Raw genomic sequence first — 17,256 nt, 5'->3', positions numbered from 1 at the left:
CCTGAGGACCGAGGGACTACGACAAGCAGAACAGATTCTGATTAGATTGGTCAACTTTTACACAACTGTTTTCTCAAAAAGGCTTTAGCTTTGTTGCCTTCACTGATGTTTCATCCTTTGAGTCGGCCTGACAAAACATTTTAGCTCAGAGGCCACATGGAGCACCATCATCTCTCAACTGGGCCAGAAATAGATTAAAAAAAATTTAAACAAGAAATAACAGTTATGATATGATAATAACAGCAATTTCATATTTTATGAAATGGGCAGTATAGGTGGGTTGGTAGAGCAGTAATCTCACCAATTGGAGTGACAATGCCTTGCATGGCTGCAGCCTTCAATGGTGTGTGAATGGGTGAATGTGTTGAGCTATGTAAAGAACTTTGGGGCTGCTCACACAGCTATACAGGGCTATATAAGTCAAATCTATTCACCATTTACCATTTTTTATTTGTCTTAATGCAAAGAATTACCTTCCTGAAATATCTACAACTAAATCAACAATCAAAAACCAAAGTTCTATTCTATTCTAGTCTAGTCTAGTCTGTTCTAAAAAAAACAAATCAACAACATGAATGTCACTCTGGAATAACAGACTATCTGTAAAGGAAAAAGAAGGCGGTGTTGATTTCTTTCACATTTTTACTCTTTAAGTTCATTCCACAGGCCAGACAGACCCGCTCCTTTAGTTCGTGTAATTTTCAAAAATAAAAGACTTTGAAACTGATTTCTACATCTCTGGGTTTTTTTAGGCGACCTCCTGCAGTCACAACATTTAGAACTATAAAACAAATGTAAAATAATTTAAATTCTGTGTTCATGTGTCACATTGAAGATATCAGGTAAAAAAATAAACATGCCTTATTGATAGTGAATTAAATTTGAATGGCCATAAAAACGTTTTCAAAAAAAATTTTTTGTTTGTTTGTATTATCTGCTGTGAGTATACACATATTTAGTAATAAAACACTTGCAGAACACGTGCATATTAAAACAATTGAGCTATAATCAAAACATAAATACAAGACATTGGTGTTTGGACAAATTAGAATGAACTCAATTAATAATTTTTTGTAAGTTTTATTTACTTTTGAAAGGTTAAGCATTTGAGTTATTCTGAATGGTCATGAGAGCTTTTCCAGAAGTAAATCGTACTTTCGCTGAACAGTCTCTAAACAAACGCTCAGTATTCTCAGGCCTTTGATCCCACTTCAATGATACCAGATAAATAACAACCTGTAATGAAATAAATGACAACATGCAGGGGAACAAAAACTTACCGAATTGTTCACATTTTCAGGCAAAAAGAGCAGAATAAAGAGCAGAAAGTATCCCTCCTCCTTCGACGGCTCGCCAAAGCCTCTCAGCAGCAGCGTCTCAGGGCTATTTTAGGCCCAGCAGCATCACCACTAATTTGCTTAATCTTTGCTCACACTTAATCAGCATATCAAGATAAGGTAACAGGAGACAACAAGGCGCAGCCAGCAGCGTGGAAATACTCAATTTGGAGAATCTTTAAGTCAGAGGAGATTTGCTTCATTTTATCACAAGCAAGCCCATTTGTTGCCTGCAGGTAATCTCATAGTACAAATTAAACATGCAGATCTCTCCAGGAATCCCTGAATCGTGGCTGAATTCTCCTGCTGGTAGAGGAGGGGGTCAGGGATAGACAGACGAGGCCATGAGTGAGTGAGTTCAGTCAAATGAGTATGTTGGAGTGTTAGTGAAGGTTCAGGAAACTGAAATGATGTGAACTCCCTGTAGATCCTACAGATGGTGAAGGGCGATTTGTAATTTGCAGGCAGCCGGTGTAATCAGATTTGAGACGTCTTGGCCTAATAGGGATTAGGTTAAAGATTCTGTGAGCTGACAGCGGGAGGAGGAATAAAGGATTTATACAGCACTTTTACCCCTTTGCAGGGCTGGAAAACAGTTTTCACAAGGGCACAGTCAGAGTTTGAGGTTCTGTCCAGACACTGATGCTGAGAAAATCCTGGGAAGTGAACAGGATTGCTCCAGGTTTGGATGCATTGTGGATAGATTTTGAATCTTGGCTGAACACACAGAGACAAAAGGCTAAATAGCATCAAGAGGTTAGAGCTGTGTCAGTGCAGGCAGCAGACACTGTGCCAACACCCGACTGCCGCGATAGCCTGGAAGGACACGACTCCTCTTCAGTCTCAAATTGCCAAGTGACAATATGAAAGTGAAACAGTGAAAGTAAGTACTTTCATTGTTTCACGGTGCAACAGTTCTGTGGAGGGTTTTAAAGTCAACCCTGTTCACTGTTTCATTTGATTCTTACACTCTGTTAACATCCATGTTGGTATCATGTACAGCAAGTGGTTGGCATCTCACAAGATCACAGAAAGTTTGTTCACTTCTAGGGAAAGACAATTTTCATTTGTCATGATTCACAGTCATGACAAATGAATTTGGACCCAGGAATGTGATTGACCATCACACCCAGTGGGGGGACCTTTTTCCACAGCAGACCCATGCAAATCCTCCCCCACTTTCTGCTCACAAGACACTTCCCCCATGCACTCAGCTCGTCACTGATTTGTTGAAGCTCTCAGGATTTGACGCCTTCAAATCCACAAACTTTCAACAAAAAGCCTGCAAAAGCAGCCTTGCAGAGACTCTTACCCTGAGTCTTCCCCTGTGAACACCCGGGAGGAGCTGCATTCAGAGCAGCTCAGCTCACCCAGCGTTAGCAGACAGCTAACACCAGAGGCCTGCAACAAGGGGCCTTCACTCCTCAACTCCTCTGCTGATCCGACCACGAGGGTCAGACCTTAATTAAAATTCCTGATGAAATGTTTAGTGTATCTTATGAGACTGATAGAACTGAATTGGCTATCATTTCCTGTTTAGACAGGTGGTGCTCCGAGGTATCTGGTACAGACCAGATTAAATTTTCAATAACATAATTAATAACTATCTTTGATCATTATTAATCATTATCGATAGCCAACCATAACATAAATGGTTCCTAGTGATCCTTATGAGGTAAGAAACACCTGCAATGTTGATGCTTTCTCATTAGATGGTGGAAAAATGTGAATATTATTTCGGCATTTAAAATGTTTCTGTTGTTTATTTTATGTCTTGTAATTCAATTATTTTGAGGTGTTACAGTTGATTTTAAATGATTGAAATCACTGGGAGTGAGTGTGACCTTCAGTCTTCAGGTGGTTTCTTCACACGCTGATCTGTCTGGATTAGCCAAAATAACAGTCAGTCATTGCCACATGAATAGAATGCGACCAGAACGTGACACTCAAAGGTCACTCCTTGATTCTTTCCAACAGCCTTCAGAACTTCTCATAGGGACGTACTTAGCCAAACAGAAGCCGTTTCACACACTTTGGTTTTTCATGGCCGAGTGATTCATCATGCTTCGCATTGTGGATGTTGGCTTGTAACTTAAACACTTGGCTCGATAGAAGGATTTCAAGGAAAAGGTTTAACAACAGCAAGCTTGAAAGCATCAAGGAATTGAACACCCACAGCACTGAATGTATTTCACTAAATATTTGTCTTGAGTGCATGACATTTAATAAACCACATTTTGGCTGATGAATTCATTGGTGATGAATTAGATTTATTAAAATGATTGTTCATTGTACAAAAAGGCAGACGCTTAATGAGTCTATTAAATAATAACTGCAGTACAAAGTACAATATAGTAAGTGAACAAAATATTGTACAGCCGTTGAAGAGTAGAAACTTTAAATTTCAAACAATTTCAATGAAGGCTCCACAAAGGCTTAATAAAGAAAAATGGTGTTTTTCTTTTTTTTTTTTTATTACTGAAATTGGTATATTTCCTTAAGGAAAAAGAAAAAAGAAACATCTTTTGATCCCCGACAGTGCAGCTGATGTTTACAAAAAATGAGAAACTGTGCTTAAACATACACACAGTACATAAAGTTATTCATGTTTAAAGTATTTTATGATTTTTAATTAATTATGTTTTCAAAAAAATTGTTTGATAGATTTAAAAAAGCCTTGGGGGTTCAAGGGCGAAATTTGTCTCAACACTTGGCGGGCTGATGTCTGGCTCACATTTGAGATGTTAGCAAAATATTTTAAACGCATGTTAAAATGTGTATGAAAAGGTAACATTAAAGGTATTTTCTATCACCTAAATCATTGGTATGTAGCACAGCAGCAGCACCTTCAGATAAAGAGTTCTCCCACCTGAAACAACCACAGACTCCAAGGCAGGGTTCGAATTACAACGTGGCTTTCGGGGGAGCCCTATTTTCAGATCAGACCTCTCAAGTTTGTAGAATAGGTATTGCCAGTGTTTTTAGAGCTCCCCCTAAATTTTTCAAATTAGGCTTTCAGGGGAGCCCAGCTCCCCTTAGCTCCCCCGTAATTCGAGCTCTGCTCCAAGGAGATCTTCATCAAACTTTACAAATCATTTTCTTTATTGTGTAAACAATTTAATTACCGATTTTATATAAAGTATTACTCTGTATGGTGGAACACTGGAATAGACTTGTCGTATTTTATTCTGTTCTGTTTTATTCTGTTCTACTCTGTCATTTGTTCTTTATCTATTTTGTCTATTTTGGTGCTGTTCTGTTCTATTCTGCTTTATTCTAATCCATCTTAATTTACTATTTTATTTTGTTTAATTTAATTTAATTTAATTTACTTTTATTTTATTTTATTTTATTTTATTTTATTTTATTTTATTTTATTTTATTTTATTTTATTTTATTTTATTTTATTTTATTTTATTTTATTTTATTTTATTTTATTTTATTTTATTTTATTTTATTTTATTTTATTTTATTTTATTTTATTTTATTTTAGTTTAGTTTTTCTATTTCGTTCTGTTTTGTTATTTTGTTCTGTTTGGTTTTAATGCAGTTATTTATTTGGTTTATTGTATTTTGTTGTGGTCGGTTTGACAGTCAGCGAGCTCTTCGCTCCGGCTCGATTGCTCCTACCTGTGTTGTCGATCGTGTATCGTGTGTCTGCTCGTCAGGCCTGGGTGGGTGTTTGTGTGCAGCTCTTTGTCGTCTCTTTTCTCTCTCTTTAAATCCTCATTTTCATTGGGAGGGGGCGACATTCCACCACATCTGTCACTATGGGCAAGAAGGAAGAGGACGATATAATCCGAATTGCGAAGAAGATGGATAAAATGGCTCAGAAGAAGAACGGGGTGAGGACTGAGAGGATGAAGTTGAAGCTAGCAACTAGCTGTGAGCTATTAGCCGCCGGTTAGCGGAGCCGCTTTCTGAACTGAACTCTGCTTCTCTGTCAGCAGAGTCTTTATTTGGAAACTAAATTCTGCTGCGGTGTGTAAACCCACATTATCGCCACCTCTGTTGTCACTGAGCTGTTAGCCGCTCGCTGCTACCTGCAGCTCCGTGAAGCAGCGGCTGTACGGATGCTAAGTTAGCATGTAGCATCCTGCTGGGAATGGCAGCTTTGGCCACGCAGAGAAACAGCAACCCAAATTAATTTACTCTGTTCTGAAAGCCGAGCATCCTCATGCTCTTGTCGGTGCATGTGTGGATGAGTGAGAGGACGTAATGCTGGGCTCGGTGGCTTGCTGAGCACGCCTGTTGGCCGCCGAGCTGCAGCACAAGTCCTGGAGCGCCAAAGAAGTAAACAGAGCACAAGATGTCTAATATAACCTCTGATATCTTCAAAGTATCGCAATGAAACCTTTATAGGGATTTAGATCAGTTGCCCTGGAAATACAGGAGCACCAAACAAGTGAACAGAACAGAATATTTCTCTTTTAGAATATCAAAATGATCACAGTGAAACCATTAGTCTGATTTAATCCGTCTGCCCCCAAACTAAATAAAGCTGTAGTTATTTATTCTGATCACCGTTTCTTGTTTTTATTCCTCCTTTCTGAACACTGTTGATGTAAAAAAATGTAAAGATAGATTGTTATCTTTTAGACATTTGTTTCATTTATTTATCTTTGATATGTATTTCTCTGTGTTTACATGATCGAAAAGGAGTAAGGAGGAGTATAAACTATTGTTTCTTTGTTTGTTCATTTAATTTCATTTTGAGCATAACAAATACAACCAAAAAGGGAGTACAATGAATATATTAACTAATAAACTGACTTGTTATATTTATGTACATATGATCTATTATAAAGTTACAGCCTGCAGCTTTACATGATAATATCTCAATATATAATGAGTTGCCAGCTCTTTTTGATCCAACACTATGAGCACAATCTGCTGAGGTACAATATGTTAGATCTAGTCGTCCCGTGGAAATGTCTGAATGTCAGTGTCTTATGAAGCACATTGACAATGTTGATGTAAAAACAGTACGACTGTAACTGTTGTTCAGTGACTCACATCCTCCACACTCCTGTCCTCAAAGTCAGGCTAAGTCAAATAGTTGCTGTGTGATGGAATGACGGTTCCTGTGACTCAGTCTTCTCCTCTGCAGGCCGGAGCTTTGGATCTGTTGAAAGAGCTGCGGAGTGTCCCCATGACGCTGGAGCTGCTTCAGGTACCTGCTGCCGGTCACACCTGCCTTTTTTCTCGCCACCACACTTGCACACAGAGCGCAGAGCTACAAACTCACAGTGTCTCTCCACAGTCCACCAGAATCGGGATGTCCGTTAACGCCATACGCAAGCAGAGCACAGACGAGGAGGTGACGTCCCTCGCCAAGTCCTTGATCAAGTCCTGGAAGAAGCTTTTGGGTAGGGATTAATATTCATAGTCATATTAATAATTCTTTCTATAGTCAGAATCCAGATATCATAGTTGTAAAGATTTACGAGGCACGTTTTATAACTTCTTCCTGTTTCTTGTAACTTAACTGTTGATGACAGTCACAGACTTTGAGAAAATGCTGCTTTTTTAAGATTTCAGGCTTTTCTGCTTTACATGTTTCAAAACAAAACAGTCAGTGCATCAGACTGATAAGTTCAACAGCAATTATAAGATATGAACTGAGTATAAACACTTCATCTTTATGTCATGCTGCAGTTTTTATTCTTGTGTAAAATCCATGTGTCCATCACATTTCACTGACATCTTTTTGTTGTCGTAGGTTTGTTTATTATAAAATATTTATGACATTAATTATTATATAAGAAACTCACAGTTTGATTTGGATGCATTAAAGTAGGATAAACTTTGTTTATCCTACTCAAAGAAATTTTTAATTGTGAAATAATTGTAGTTTTGGTCAGATTTTTGTCTTTATACATGCCATACAGTGTTGTTAATTTTGTCAATTTATTCACAATGTTGTTTTTCTATTATTATTTTCAGTTCCTAAACAGCCTTGAATGTCTAAATGAAAGATTTTCTTTTTCCAATTCAAACTAATTTCACATTTCTTTATTGCCTCATATGTTTACAGCTGCTGCTTGTGTTACAGACTGATGATGCTCCTCTTTATCTGGATAGATACATTATTGATATTTACTGTATTTATTTATTGGTTTTACTAAACAAGGATACAACATTTATAACTCTTATGAGATTTACTTTGATGTCAGAATTCTGAGAATAAAGTGAAAATAATAAGAAAAAGCTTCATCCTTCAAACAAAGAAACATAGATGTGCTTCTCGTATCAGAATATTTAGTTGTTTTGGTTTCTCATTTGGGTTTATTGCTGTGTTTGATTTTTTTATATGCTCATTGTGTGTGTGTGTGTGTGTGTGTGCGTGTGCGTGTGCGTGTGCGTGCGTGCGTTAACTTCAACTCTCCTCTAAGAGAAAGTGTGTGGCGCTGTGTCTCTTTGCTATTTCTCTCCATGCCTCTGCTGAGTTTCTGGACTTGTGTGTTGCAGACGAGCCGGGAGGAGCAGAAAAAAGTTCTGATGAGAAGAGGAAAGAGTCGACTCCGCCGGTGGTTTCGCCCTCGGAGGGAAGCCCCGTGGCTAAAGAGGAGAGGTGACCGCCCGGCCTTTCATATTCTCCGTTCTGCCGATGAACTGGGTGTGGGGGTGGAACCGGTCTGCTGGTGTTAAAGCTCCCTGGTTGCTCCCACAGCAGCTCCAGCAGTAACTCCAGCAGCCGGAGCGAAGCCGCCGAGGTGACTCCCAACACGTTAATCAACACCTTCCCCCGAGCTCCCAGCACCTCCGACTCCATCCGGCTCAAGTGCAGAGAGATGCTGGCCAATGCTCTGCAGACCGGAGGTCAGCACATTTGGCTGCCGCCACTCGCTTGCTCGCACCGATTCAGCTGCTCACTCGCATGTCTTTTCGCTTTTAGACGACTACATCGCCATCGGAGCCGATTGTGACGAGCTGGGAGCGCAGATCGAGGAATATATCCTGTCTGAAAACGGAACTTTTAACATCGTGAAACGTGTTGGATCAATGCTTCAGTAGAGACTCGCCTCGAGTGATGATTGTGTTTTTACAAACTCACATTAAGTAGTGAGTTTGTACAGAATGTGTGCAGAAAAGAAAAAAACAAAGTTGTAGTGCAAACAGCTTCAACTGGTTGAAACTGCTGAAAGACAAAAAAGATGGCTCAAAAGGGTGAAACTGTTAAAATTCCTGAAAATGCCAAAGTTATTAAGAAAATACATTTGGAACCCTTACATTTAAAGAAATGTAAGGGTTCAAAATGGTAAACAGTACTACTAGCAGATAAGTGACTTCAATGATGAGTATTTGAAAAACTTTTTTTTTGTCTTTGCTGCATTGAATCCTAATTGAATAGAGACTTTGTCCTTGACAACACGTTTAGCAGCATCACATCAGGTGACGGAGGCGACGCCACATTTTCAAATGTTGTGAAGAATTACAAAACCTGTCTGATGAGCTGAAGTCCTTGACGCACTGCCACGCATCTTCCAAGAGTTTAAGAACACAGACATGAAATACAAGAACCGCGTGCGGAGCCGGATCTCCAATCTGAAGGACGTGAAGAACCCCAACCTGAGGAGGACGGTTCTATGTGGGAGCGTGACTCCGGAGAGGATGGCCAAGATGACTGCAGAGGTCAGTGTCTGTCTTGGTGTTGTGATGTGCCTCGTCACCAGTGAGCTGCCGTCCGTCCTCACTGCCAGGTCACTCTCACCCGCCAGCACGGCTCTGGAGCCCTTCTGGAGCAGCTCCATGAAACCTTCACAATATTAGACCTTAATACGCATTTCATCTTTATGTTATTTACACATCAGAGTCATTTTCAAAGTAACTTTTACCTCTTGGATATAAAAGACACAAGCAATTGACATGAACATTATATTTACTGCACAAAACATTTCTAATTATAAAATCTACACAAACAAAGCACTTTTAACTTAAATCTAGAAAAATATTAAAGGTCAGTATTTACACATTTCAAAGCAGGAAACAAAAGGTGCACAGACATTCCACAGTCGCAATGTGATTCTGACGCTGCGCGCTCCTCCAAAATCGCCTCCATCGTGTATGTTGTTATTTTTGTTGTTGGACTTCAGTTGAAACTTGCTTGAAAATGTGAAGTTTGAAAGCGGCAGAGTGTTTTGAACCAGAATCGCCCTCAACAGCATGCCCCACCATAAAACAGGAGATATTGATTGTGCTCCTGTGTTGTCATCAGCACAGGAGGCTAATATCAAGTTAAATCACTGGTTGAAGGACTGTTCTTACTGGGTTAGGGTTAGCAATCAGTCATGTCTTCTCACCCACGTGCTTCACACCCGTAGCAGTCAACATGTCACATGATGACCCTGGGTCTCGTTCAGCTGTCATCACAGCTCCAGCAGGTCTTTTCTTCATTGCTTCCTCACTGTGTCAGCCTTCCTGAAAGGTTAGCGCCATGTGTTTCCTGCAGGACATGGCCAGCGACGAGCTGAAGGAAATGAGGAAGAACTTGACCAAAGAGGCTGTCCGGGACCACCAGATGGCCACCACCGGGGGCACGCAGACTGATCTCTTCACCTGTGGAAAATGCAAGGGCAAGTGCTGCACCTATACGCAGGTAGGCCACACACACACACACACACACACACTGTCCCCTCCTTTCTGCTCCGGTCCAGGGTGCAATGATCTGGAGAAAGACTTGCTGAGTTTTCTGTTTTCAGGTTCAAACTCGCAGTGCTGATGAGCCAATGACCACGTTTGTTTTCTGCAATGAGTGTGGAAATCGATGGAAGGTATGTGGCTTCTTTCATTTCAGTCGGTCAGTCTGCACAGCCACATCACACTTTAACACATTCAGAGCAGCCTCCAGTCACAGGTCAGCCTGCAGTCATGTAATCTGATTAAAACACTCAGACTGCTTCCTGGTCATGATCCCTTCAGTTCACTGAAACTTTCAATTCCACGTGTCGCTTCACAAACACTAGCAAAGACTGTTCTGGAGTAGAGATGTCCCCTTCACAAGGTTTTACATCTAACATCATCCAACACACACGAAAACATTGGGATGTTTTGCTTCCGGGTGAAATGAATGGAAAGCCTAAAGAGTTGATGCTGTATTGATATATCCTGAAGTAGAAGTATGCAATGTTGATTTTGTCATTTAAAACAATGTTTTGAAAGAAAAGTCAACAACAGTGGAGGGTAAACCACAACAACACATGCCCATGTCTCAATAACTTGTCACCTGACCTTTAGCATCAGATCCAGCTGGACGACGGCGCCTCCTGCTGTTCAGTGGACTCACTGTCTGCTGCGGCCTGACGCACAGCGCTCGGGTCCTTGAGGTTCTGATCCCAGAGGTTTTCCCTGGGTGCAAGTCTGGAGAAAGTGCAGGTCACAAGTCTCCTCCATGCCGCGGTGCCTCCTCCATGCCGCGGTGCCTCCTCCATGCCGCGGTGCCTCCTCCATGCCGCGGTGCCTCCTCCTCCATGCCGCGGTGCCTCCTCCATGCCGCGGTGCCTCCTCCATGCCGCGGTGCCTCCTCCTCCATGCCGCGGTGCCTCCTCCATGCTGCGGTGCCTCCTCCTCCATGCCGCGGTGCCTCCTCCTCCATGCCGCGGTGCCTCCTCCTCCATGCCGCGGTGCCTCCTCCATGCCGCGGTGCCTCCTCCTCCATGCCGCGGTGCCTCCTCCATGCTGCGGTGCCTCCTCCTCCATGCCGCGGTGCCTCCTCCTCCATGCCGCGGTGCCTCCTCCTCCATGCCGCGGTGCCTCCTCCATGCTGCGGGGGCTCTGTCATCCATGAAGAAGGACTTAGGCCTGTGTGTTTCATGCAGGGTCACAATGACTGGATGAATGATGTTGGTCAGGTAGAACAGGCTTGTACCATTCACAAAGTGTTGGGCAGTTCTGTATTGACGAGAGGAGGATAAAGGTTAGAGAAACCGACTCGGCACCGGGAGTTTGCAGGTTTGAATCCTTCAGTGGACAAGTCACCAGTGTGTCTTGTGGAACGTAAGGACCTGCCCACACTGTAACACTACCAGAGACTGGTCTGGTGGTGGCGGTGGATGGCAGTCTGCTCACGTACCCTGCAGGTGGGCCAGTACAAAGACCACGCTGATGTAAACGCTTTCCCGTGGTTTGATGTGACACTTGGCGGTTGAGCCATCCAGTTCCACACCGCTCACAGTGAAGTGGACATCAGTGTAGGACGCGATTCTCCTGTCTGTCCGTGTCAGTAGACACATGGTCTGAGGACGTCTTGTTGGAAGCTTCAATGGCAACATTCTGCTGCTCAATTGTTCGGTCTGGTCTCTGTCATGATGTCAAACTGTGGTGTGATAAAGAAGACTGTTCAGTTTTCCATGTTAAAGAACAGCAGGAGTTGTGCACAAAGTGCTGAATCATTGGACAGATGAACATGAGCATTTAAAAGTTTAGAGAAGGACACATTAAGGTCACCTTTAAATGTTTGTATACATACAGTACAGACCAAAAGTTTGGACACACCTTCTCATTCAAAGAGTTTTCTTTATTTTCATGACTATGAAAATTGTAGATTGACACTGAAGGCATCACAACTATGAATTAACACATGTGGAATTATATACTTAACAAAAAAGTGTGAAACAACTGAAAATATGTCTTATATTCTAGGTTCTTCAAAGTAGCCACCTTTTGCTTTGATCACTGCTTCACACTCTGCATTCTCTTGATGAGCTTCAAGAGGTCGTCACCTGAAACGGTCTTCCAACAGTCTTGAAGGAGTTCCCAGAGATTCTTAGCACTTGTTGGCCCTTTTGCCTTCACTCTGCGGTCCAGCTCAGCCCAAACATCTGGATTGGGTTCAGGTCCGGTCCAGCTCAGCCCAAACATCTGGATTGGGTTCAGGTCTGGTGGCTGTGGAGGCCAGGTCATCTGGCGCAGCACCCCATCACCCTCCTTCTTGGTCAAACAGCCCTGACACAGCCTGGAGGTGTTTGAGGTCATTGTCCTCTTGAAAAATAAATAATGGTCCAACTAAACTGAAAGCGGATGGAATAGCATGCAAGATGCTGTGGCGCCATGCTGGTTCAGTAGGCCTTCAATTTTGAATAAATCCCCAACAGTGTGACCAGCAAAGCCCCCCCACACCATCACACCTCCCCCTCCATGCTTCACGGGGGGAACCAGGCATGTAGAGTCCATCCGTTCACCTTTTCTTCGTCGCACAAAGACACGGTAGTTGGAACCAAAGATCTCAGATTTGGACTCATCAGACCAAAGCACAGATTTCCACTGGTCTCATGTCCATTCCTTGTGTTCTTTAGCCCAAACAAGTCTCTTCTGCTTGTTGCCTGTCCTGAGCAGTGGTTTCCTAGCAGCTATTCTTCCATGAAGGCCTGATTCACACAGTCTCCTCTTAACAGTTGTTCTAGAGACGTGTCTGCTGCTAGAACTCTGTGTGTCTTTGACCTGCTCTCTAATCTGAGCTGCTGTTAACCTGCCATTTCTGAGGCTGGTGACTCTGATGAACTGATCCTCCACAGCAGAGGTGACTCTTGGTCTTCTTTCCTGGGCCGGTCCTCATGTGAGCCACTTTCTTTGTAGCACTTGATGGTTTTTGCGACTGCACTTGGGGACACTTTCACAGTTTTCCCAGTTTTTCGGACTGACTGACCTTCATTTCTTAAAGTAATGATGGCCACTCGTTTTTCTTTACTTAGCTGCTTTTTTCTTGCCATAATACAAATTCTAACAGTCTATTCAGTGGGACTATCAGCTGTGTGTCCACCTGACTTCTGCACAACACAACTTATGGTCCCAACCCCATTAATAAGGCAAGAAATCCCACTTATTAAACCTGACAGGGCTCACCTGTGAAGTGAAAACCATTTCAGGTGACGACCTCTTGAAGCTCATCAAGAGAATGCAGAGTGTGAAGCAGTAATCAGAGCAAAAGGTGGCTACTTTGAAGAAACTAGAATATAAGGTGTATTTTCAGTTGTTTTACACTTTTTTGTTAAGTACATGTTTCCACATGTGTTAATTCATAGTTTTGATGCCTTTAGTGTGAATCTACAGTGTCAATAGTCATGAAAAGAAAGGAAACTCATTGAATGAGAAGGTGTGTCCAAACTTTTGGTCTGTACTGTATATCAAACCTTCATCATAGATTCCTTACAGATTAAGAAAGGGTCCCTTTATAAGAAGGAAACCCAGTGACTGATGGGATCTGACTCCGTACGGAAGCTTTAAAGCTCCAGATTCTTCTGTTTTTCTCGTGATGATAAATGTGGATCAATGTGTTTGTGTTGCAGTTCTGCTGAATCTGCAGACGTCAACTCATAGCAAACCTCCCGGACCAGGTGGATCTCCGCAGCAGACGAAACACCTCAGTGGTTACTGTTCAGTACGTTTACTGTGGTTCATTAAGACTGCAGTTCATGGTGTCCCCCCCCCCCCCAACACCACCACCACCCACAGGACCTGCTTTTAATGTCATTAGTTGTTTCGCACTGTTGGATATATTGCGATCAATCTTCCGTTTCAACTTTTTTTATATGTAGTTTTAACACTTTGGATAATGTTTTGATTTCCCTTCACAACAGTGTGTTTTATTTAATTACCCAATAAAGTGTAATCCATTTGAATAAAAAAACAAAAGCTGGTCTTTATGGTGTGTGCTCTCTCTTACTGTCTCAGTTGTTAACCAGAAACTTCTGGGTGGACAGGAATTCACAGAACAAAAGATGAAGACAACCATGCACCTGTATGATTCTGTTTGATGGTTATTAGAGTTTGGAAGATTTCCCTGATTAATGATTAATTATTTAAAGTTCTTCATGTGGAATCACAGAGTTTGATTTGAGTTTAAGTTCAGGTGTAATTGTGTCTGCCTTTCAGAAGAGATGATCTTCACCTCTATTCTCTGCTCTTTGTCCAGAACGGGGGTCCAACCTGGGTCCTGCAGGGTTTAGCTCCTCCCAGTTGCAACACACCTGATCAATTTCACAATATTAGTGATGACATCATCATTAGATTCAGGTCTGCTGCAGCAGGGACAGACTAAAACATGTAGGACACTGGCCTTCCAGGACCAGGGTTGAAGACCTCTGGTCCAGAACGTGTTGTCACCCTGTAACTCAAATCTTTTTATTGTAAATATCCACAGACTTCACAGTCTGGACGCTTTGCACTGATCTGTGGCTCTATCCATCCATTATGGTTAAGAAAACAAAGGATTATGTTGGCAACTTTATAGAAGCAGTGAACTGATTGGATTCTGCTATTATAATCAATAATATGGTGTTTAAAGTTGAATTCACACCCTGAAGCTCCACGTCCTCTCCTGGCTCTTCCCTGTATGGATTACACCTCATCTCATCATAAAATAGTTTGTTTCAAAAGTATTAAGGATACTGATCCACATTTCTCTTATTTTATATATATATATATATATATATATATACACACACACACTGGTTGAAACAGACAGATGAAACAAAGATGATCCTGAGTATTGTAAAGCATTTCACTAATTCACTTAACTTAGTTTTGTTGCTATGATGTTCCACTGATAAAGTGGCCCTGCTGCTGTTTGGAGTGGAGATCGCGGCTCAGCTTTGACAGCTTCAGTAATGAAATGACGGCAGAGTCAGTAAAATTATTGTGCTTTATTTCCTCTTAATGAAAATGCCCACAAGTCATCGTTTTCTTGGAGAATAGCAGAGAAAAAACAAAACTAACCCATATACTGTAAACATTCACATTGTTTTTTATGTATTCTTCAGTAAACTCACCGCAAAATAACACATCTCATATAGTAAACAGAAAAGAAACAACACTTACAGGCATCGCTCCAAACCATTGTGTTTTGAGGTTGATCTGCGCGCTGTGCCCGTCAGCTCAAATTGCACATCGTAAGTTAAACTCTAAGACAAGTAGAAGTGCCACCGTGAAAGTGCACAGGCTGCTCGGGCAGCCCCGTCCGGCCTGATGAAGTCGAGCCGTCGCCGTCCGTCGGACCAGACACAACACCGGCGGGAGATTTGGCTCGTGAGAGGGACCTTTCGTCGTATGCTGGCTTCCTGCTCCAGTAGCAGCAACGGTCCCAAAACCACTGTCGCTCATGAGAAAGATGTCATAAAACTGAATGTCAAGGCACTTCCTCCTGCGAGGATCTTGTCTTTGAGTGACACGTTTGCGAGGCAACAAAGTAAATCAACTAAAACTATCAGGACGTTAAAAGTCTTCCACACTTGGCAACTCCAGTTTCAGCCGCTCTGGATCAAACACACACGGTTTCGGTGTTTCTGCCGGCATAAACTCACCCGCAGTTTAAAGGTGCAGCGTGAAACCTCACGACACGTCTGCGGTTCAGTCTGTTTTTCATTTTACACTGAAAAACATGTTTAAGCTTTCAAATGAAGATAAAGTCAGTTTCAGAACTACAGTTTTAGCTGTTTTAGCTTTTTGATTATATCACACAATTCCAGTGATTTTTAGTTTTGTCCATTTCCAGCTATTTTTGCCACGCTATCTTTATTTTCTACAGATTCCCCCTTTTCTCTGGAGATTTAGCATTTTTAGCCAACTATTACATTTTTTGCAATTTGAGCCATTCTAAGCTATTTTGACCCCTTTCGTTAGCCCTTTTTGAGAAGAGAGAAGTCTTTTTGAAAGACAGTTTCACGTGCAAATCAAATGGAAATATTTATTCACCATTTAATTTAGTGAAAGAGACTACGACATTTGAGTCAACTGTTCTTGCTAACACATAAATAAAGTAATTGTATTTTCCAAAGTGTTTTAGTAAGCAAAACCCACCATTTGTGCATAGGGTGGCAGTAGTGTATTACTGTAGAATCTCGTAAGAATTTATATTCCTACCAATCTAGAATGGCCAACACTGCCAAAATGATTAAATCAGCTAAAATTAGTCGAATATCTACCATGGCTAAAATGTTTGAAGTGGTTAAAACTTAAAACTGCAGTTTTAACTGTAGCTCTGATTTAATAAATGCAACAAAAATTTAATTTTTAATAAATATTTAATAAATATAACTGTACAAGAGAATGTATGTTTCCGGTGTTAGTTTCTTTAATTATGTCCTTCTTTTTTTTTTTTTTTTAACTCAAACATGTTCTGTGTTTCCAGTTGATAATCATTTGTAAAATGTGGTAAAAATGTCTGACTCATGAAGGTTCCAGGCCTCTTGTCCACCAACCAAGTAGACATCACTGACTAACAACACCACCCAGTGGTTGAATGCTGTATTACAAGCCTGGCGATACAGACACCATTGAGATGAGCACTGTTTCTTCAGGATTTTCTGATTATTGTAGCCAAGGATTTAACTTTGCCTATTTGTATTTTAACCTCTCTTTCGATGCAGAATTTCCATTTATATATAATGTATGTATAATAACACTTCAAAGCCTTCAAACAGTCGGATTTCACCATAAACTGAGATTTCATTGAATAAAAATACAATCTCTAACTATTGGGTCTTAAGTTCTGATGTTTTCCCCATCATGCTCGGACCCTCAGTGAACTGGAATTGCCAGGTGCCTGTCACAGGTAAGAGAGTGTGAGGTTCGGTGACTGAACAGGGTGAACTGGTACAGTACCCCACAAAGCTGCCTGCAAGGAGAGCTAGCATGTAGCCTTTGACTTGAGCTTTGATTTTCATACGCAGTAAATAGAACCAGGCGCTTCCACATAAAATACCAACAATTCCTTTTCGCTATGTACAAACTCATAAATATATAGTCGACAGTTGGAACCACCCCCCCCCCCCCCCCCAACAATCATACAAAAAAACAACAGACCATAAAAAACTCTGAACACAAATAAAATAGATTATTTCAATGAAAAGAAGGAAATAGGAAAAGCGAACTCAATGATTCATATTCCTTTGGAGTGTTTTGCTCTATAGATCTGTAGCAGTAC

General features: G+C 41.4%; 1 protein-coding gene across 2 annotated transcripts; it reads left to right on the top strand.

The window, feature by feature from the left end:
• The first annotated feature begins 5,016 nt into the window (after positions 1-5,016).
• tcea1 (transcription elongation factor A (SII), 1) lies at positions 5,017-13,942 on the top strand. Of its 2 annotated transcripts, none has more exons than XM_080502853.1 (10): positions 5,017-5,182; positions 6,448-6,510; positions 6,601-6,706; positions 7,809-7,911; positions 8,014-8,159; positions 8,236-8,292; positions 8,818-8,972; positions 9,790-9,936; positions 10,040-10,111; positions 13,622-13,942. In XM_080502853.1, exons 1-10 carry the CDS (start codon positions 5,108-5,110, stop codon positions 13,628-13,630), a joined length of 933 nt encoding a protein of 310 aa, XP_080358979.1. In that variant the 5' UTR covers positions 5,017-5,107; the 3' UTR covers positions 13,631-13,942. The 2 variants fall into 2 exon arrangements, with proteins under 2 accessions (XP_080358979.1, XP_080358978.1); XM_080502852.1 differs by having other exon boundaries at positions 8,011-8,159.
• The last annotated feature ends 3,314 nt before the right edge of the window (positions 13,943-17,256 follow it).

The sequence above is a fragment of the Blennius ocellaris genome (assembly GCF_963422515.1).
Source record: "Blennius ocellaris genome assembly, chromosome: 10".
In the NCBI taxonomy this organism is placed as follows: domain Eukaryota; kingdom Metazoa; phylum Chordata; class Actinopteri; order Blenniiformes; family Blenniidae; genus Blennius; species Blennius ocellaris.
This window is presented reverse-complemented; position numbering and strand designations above follow the sequence as displayed.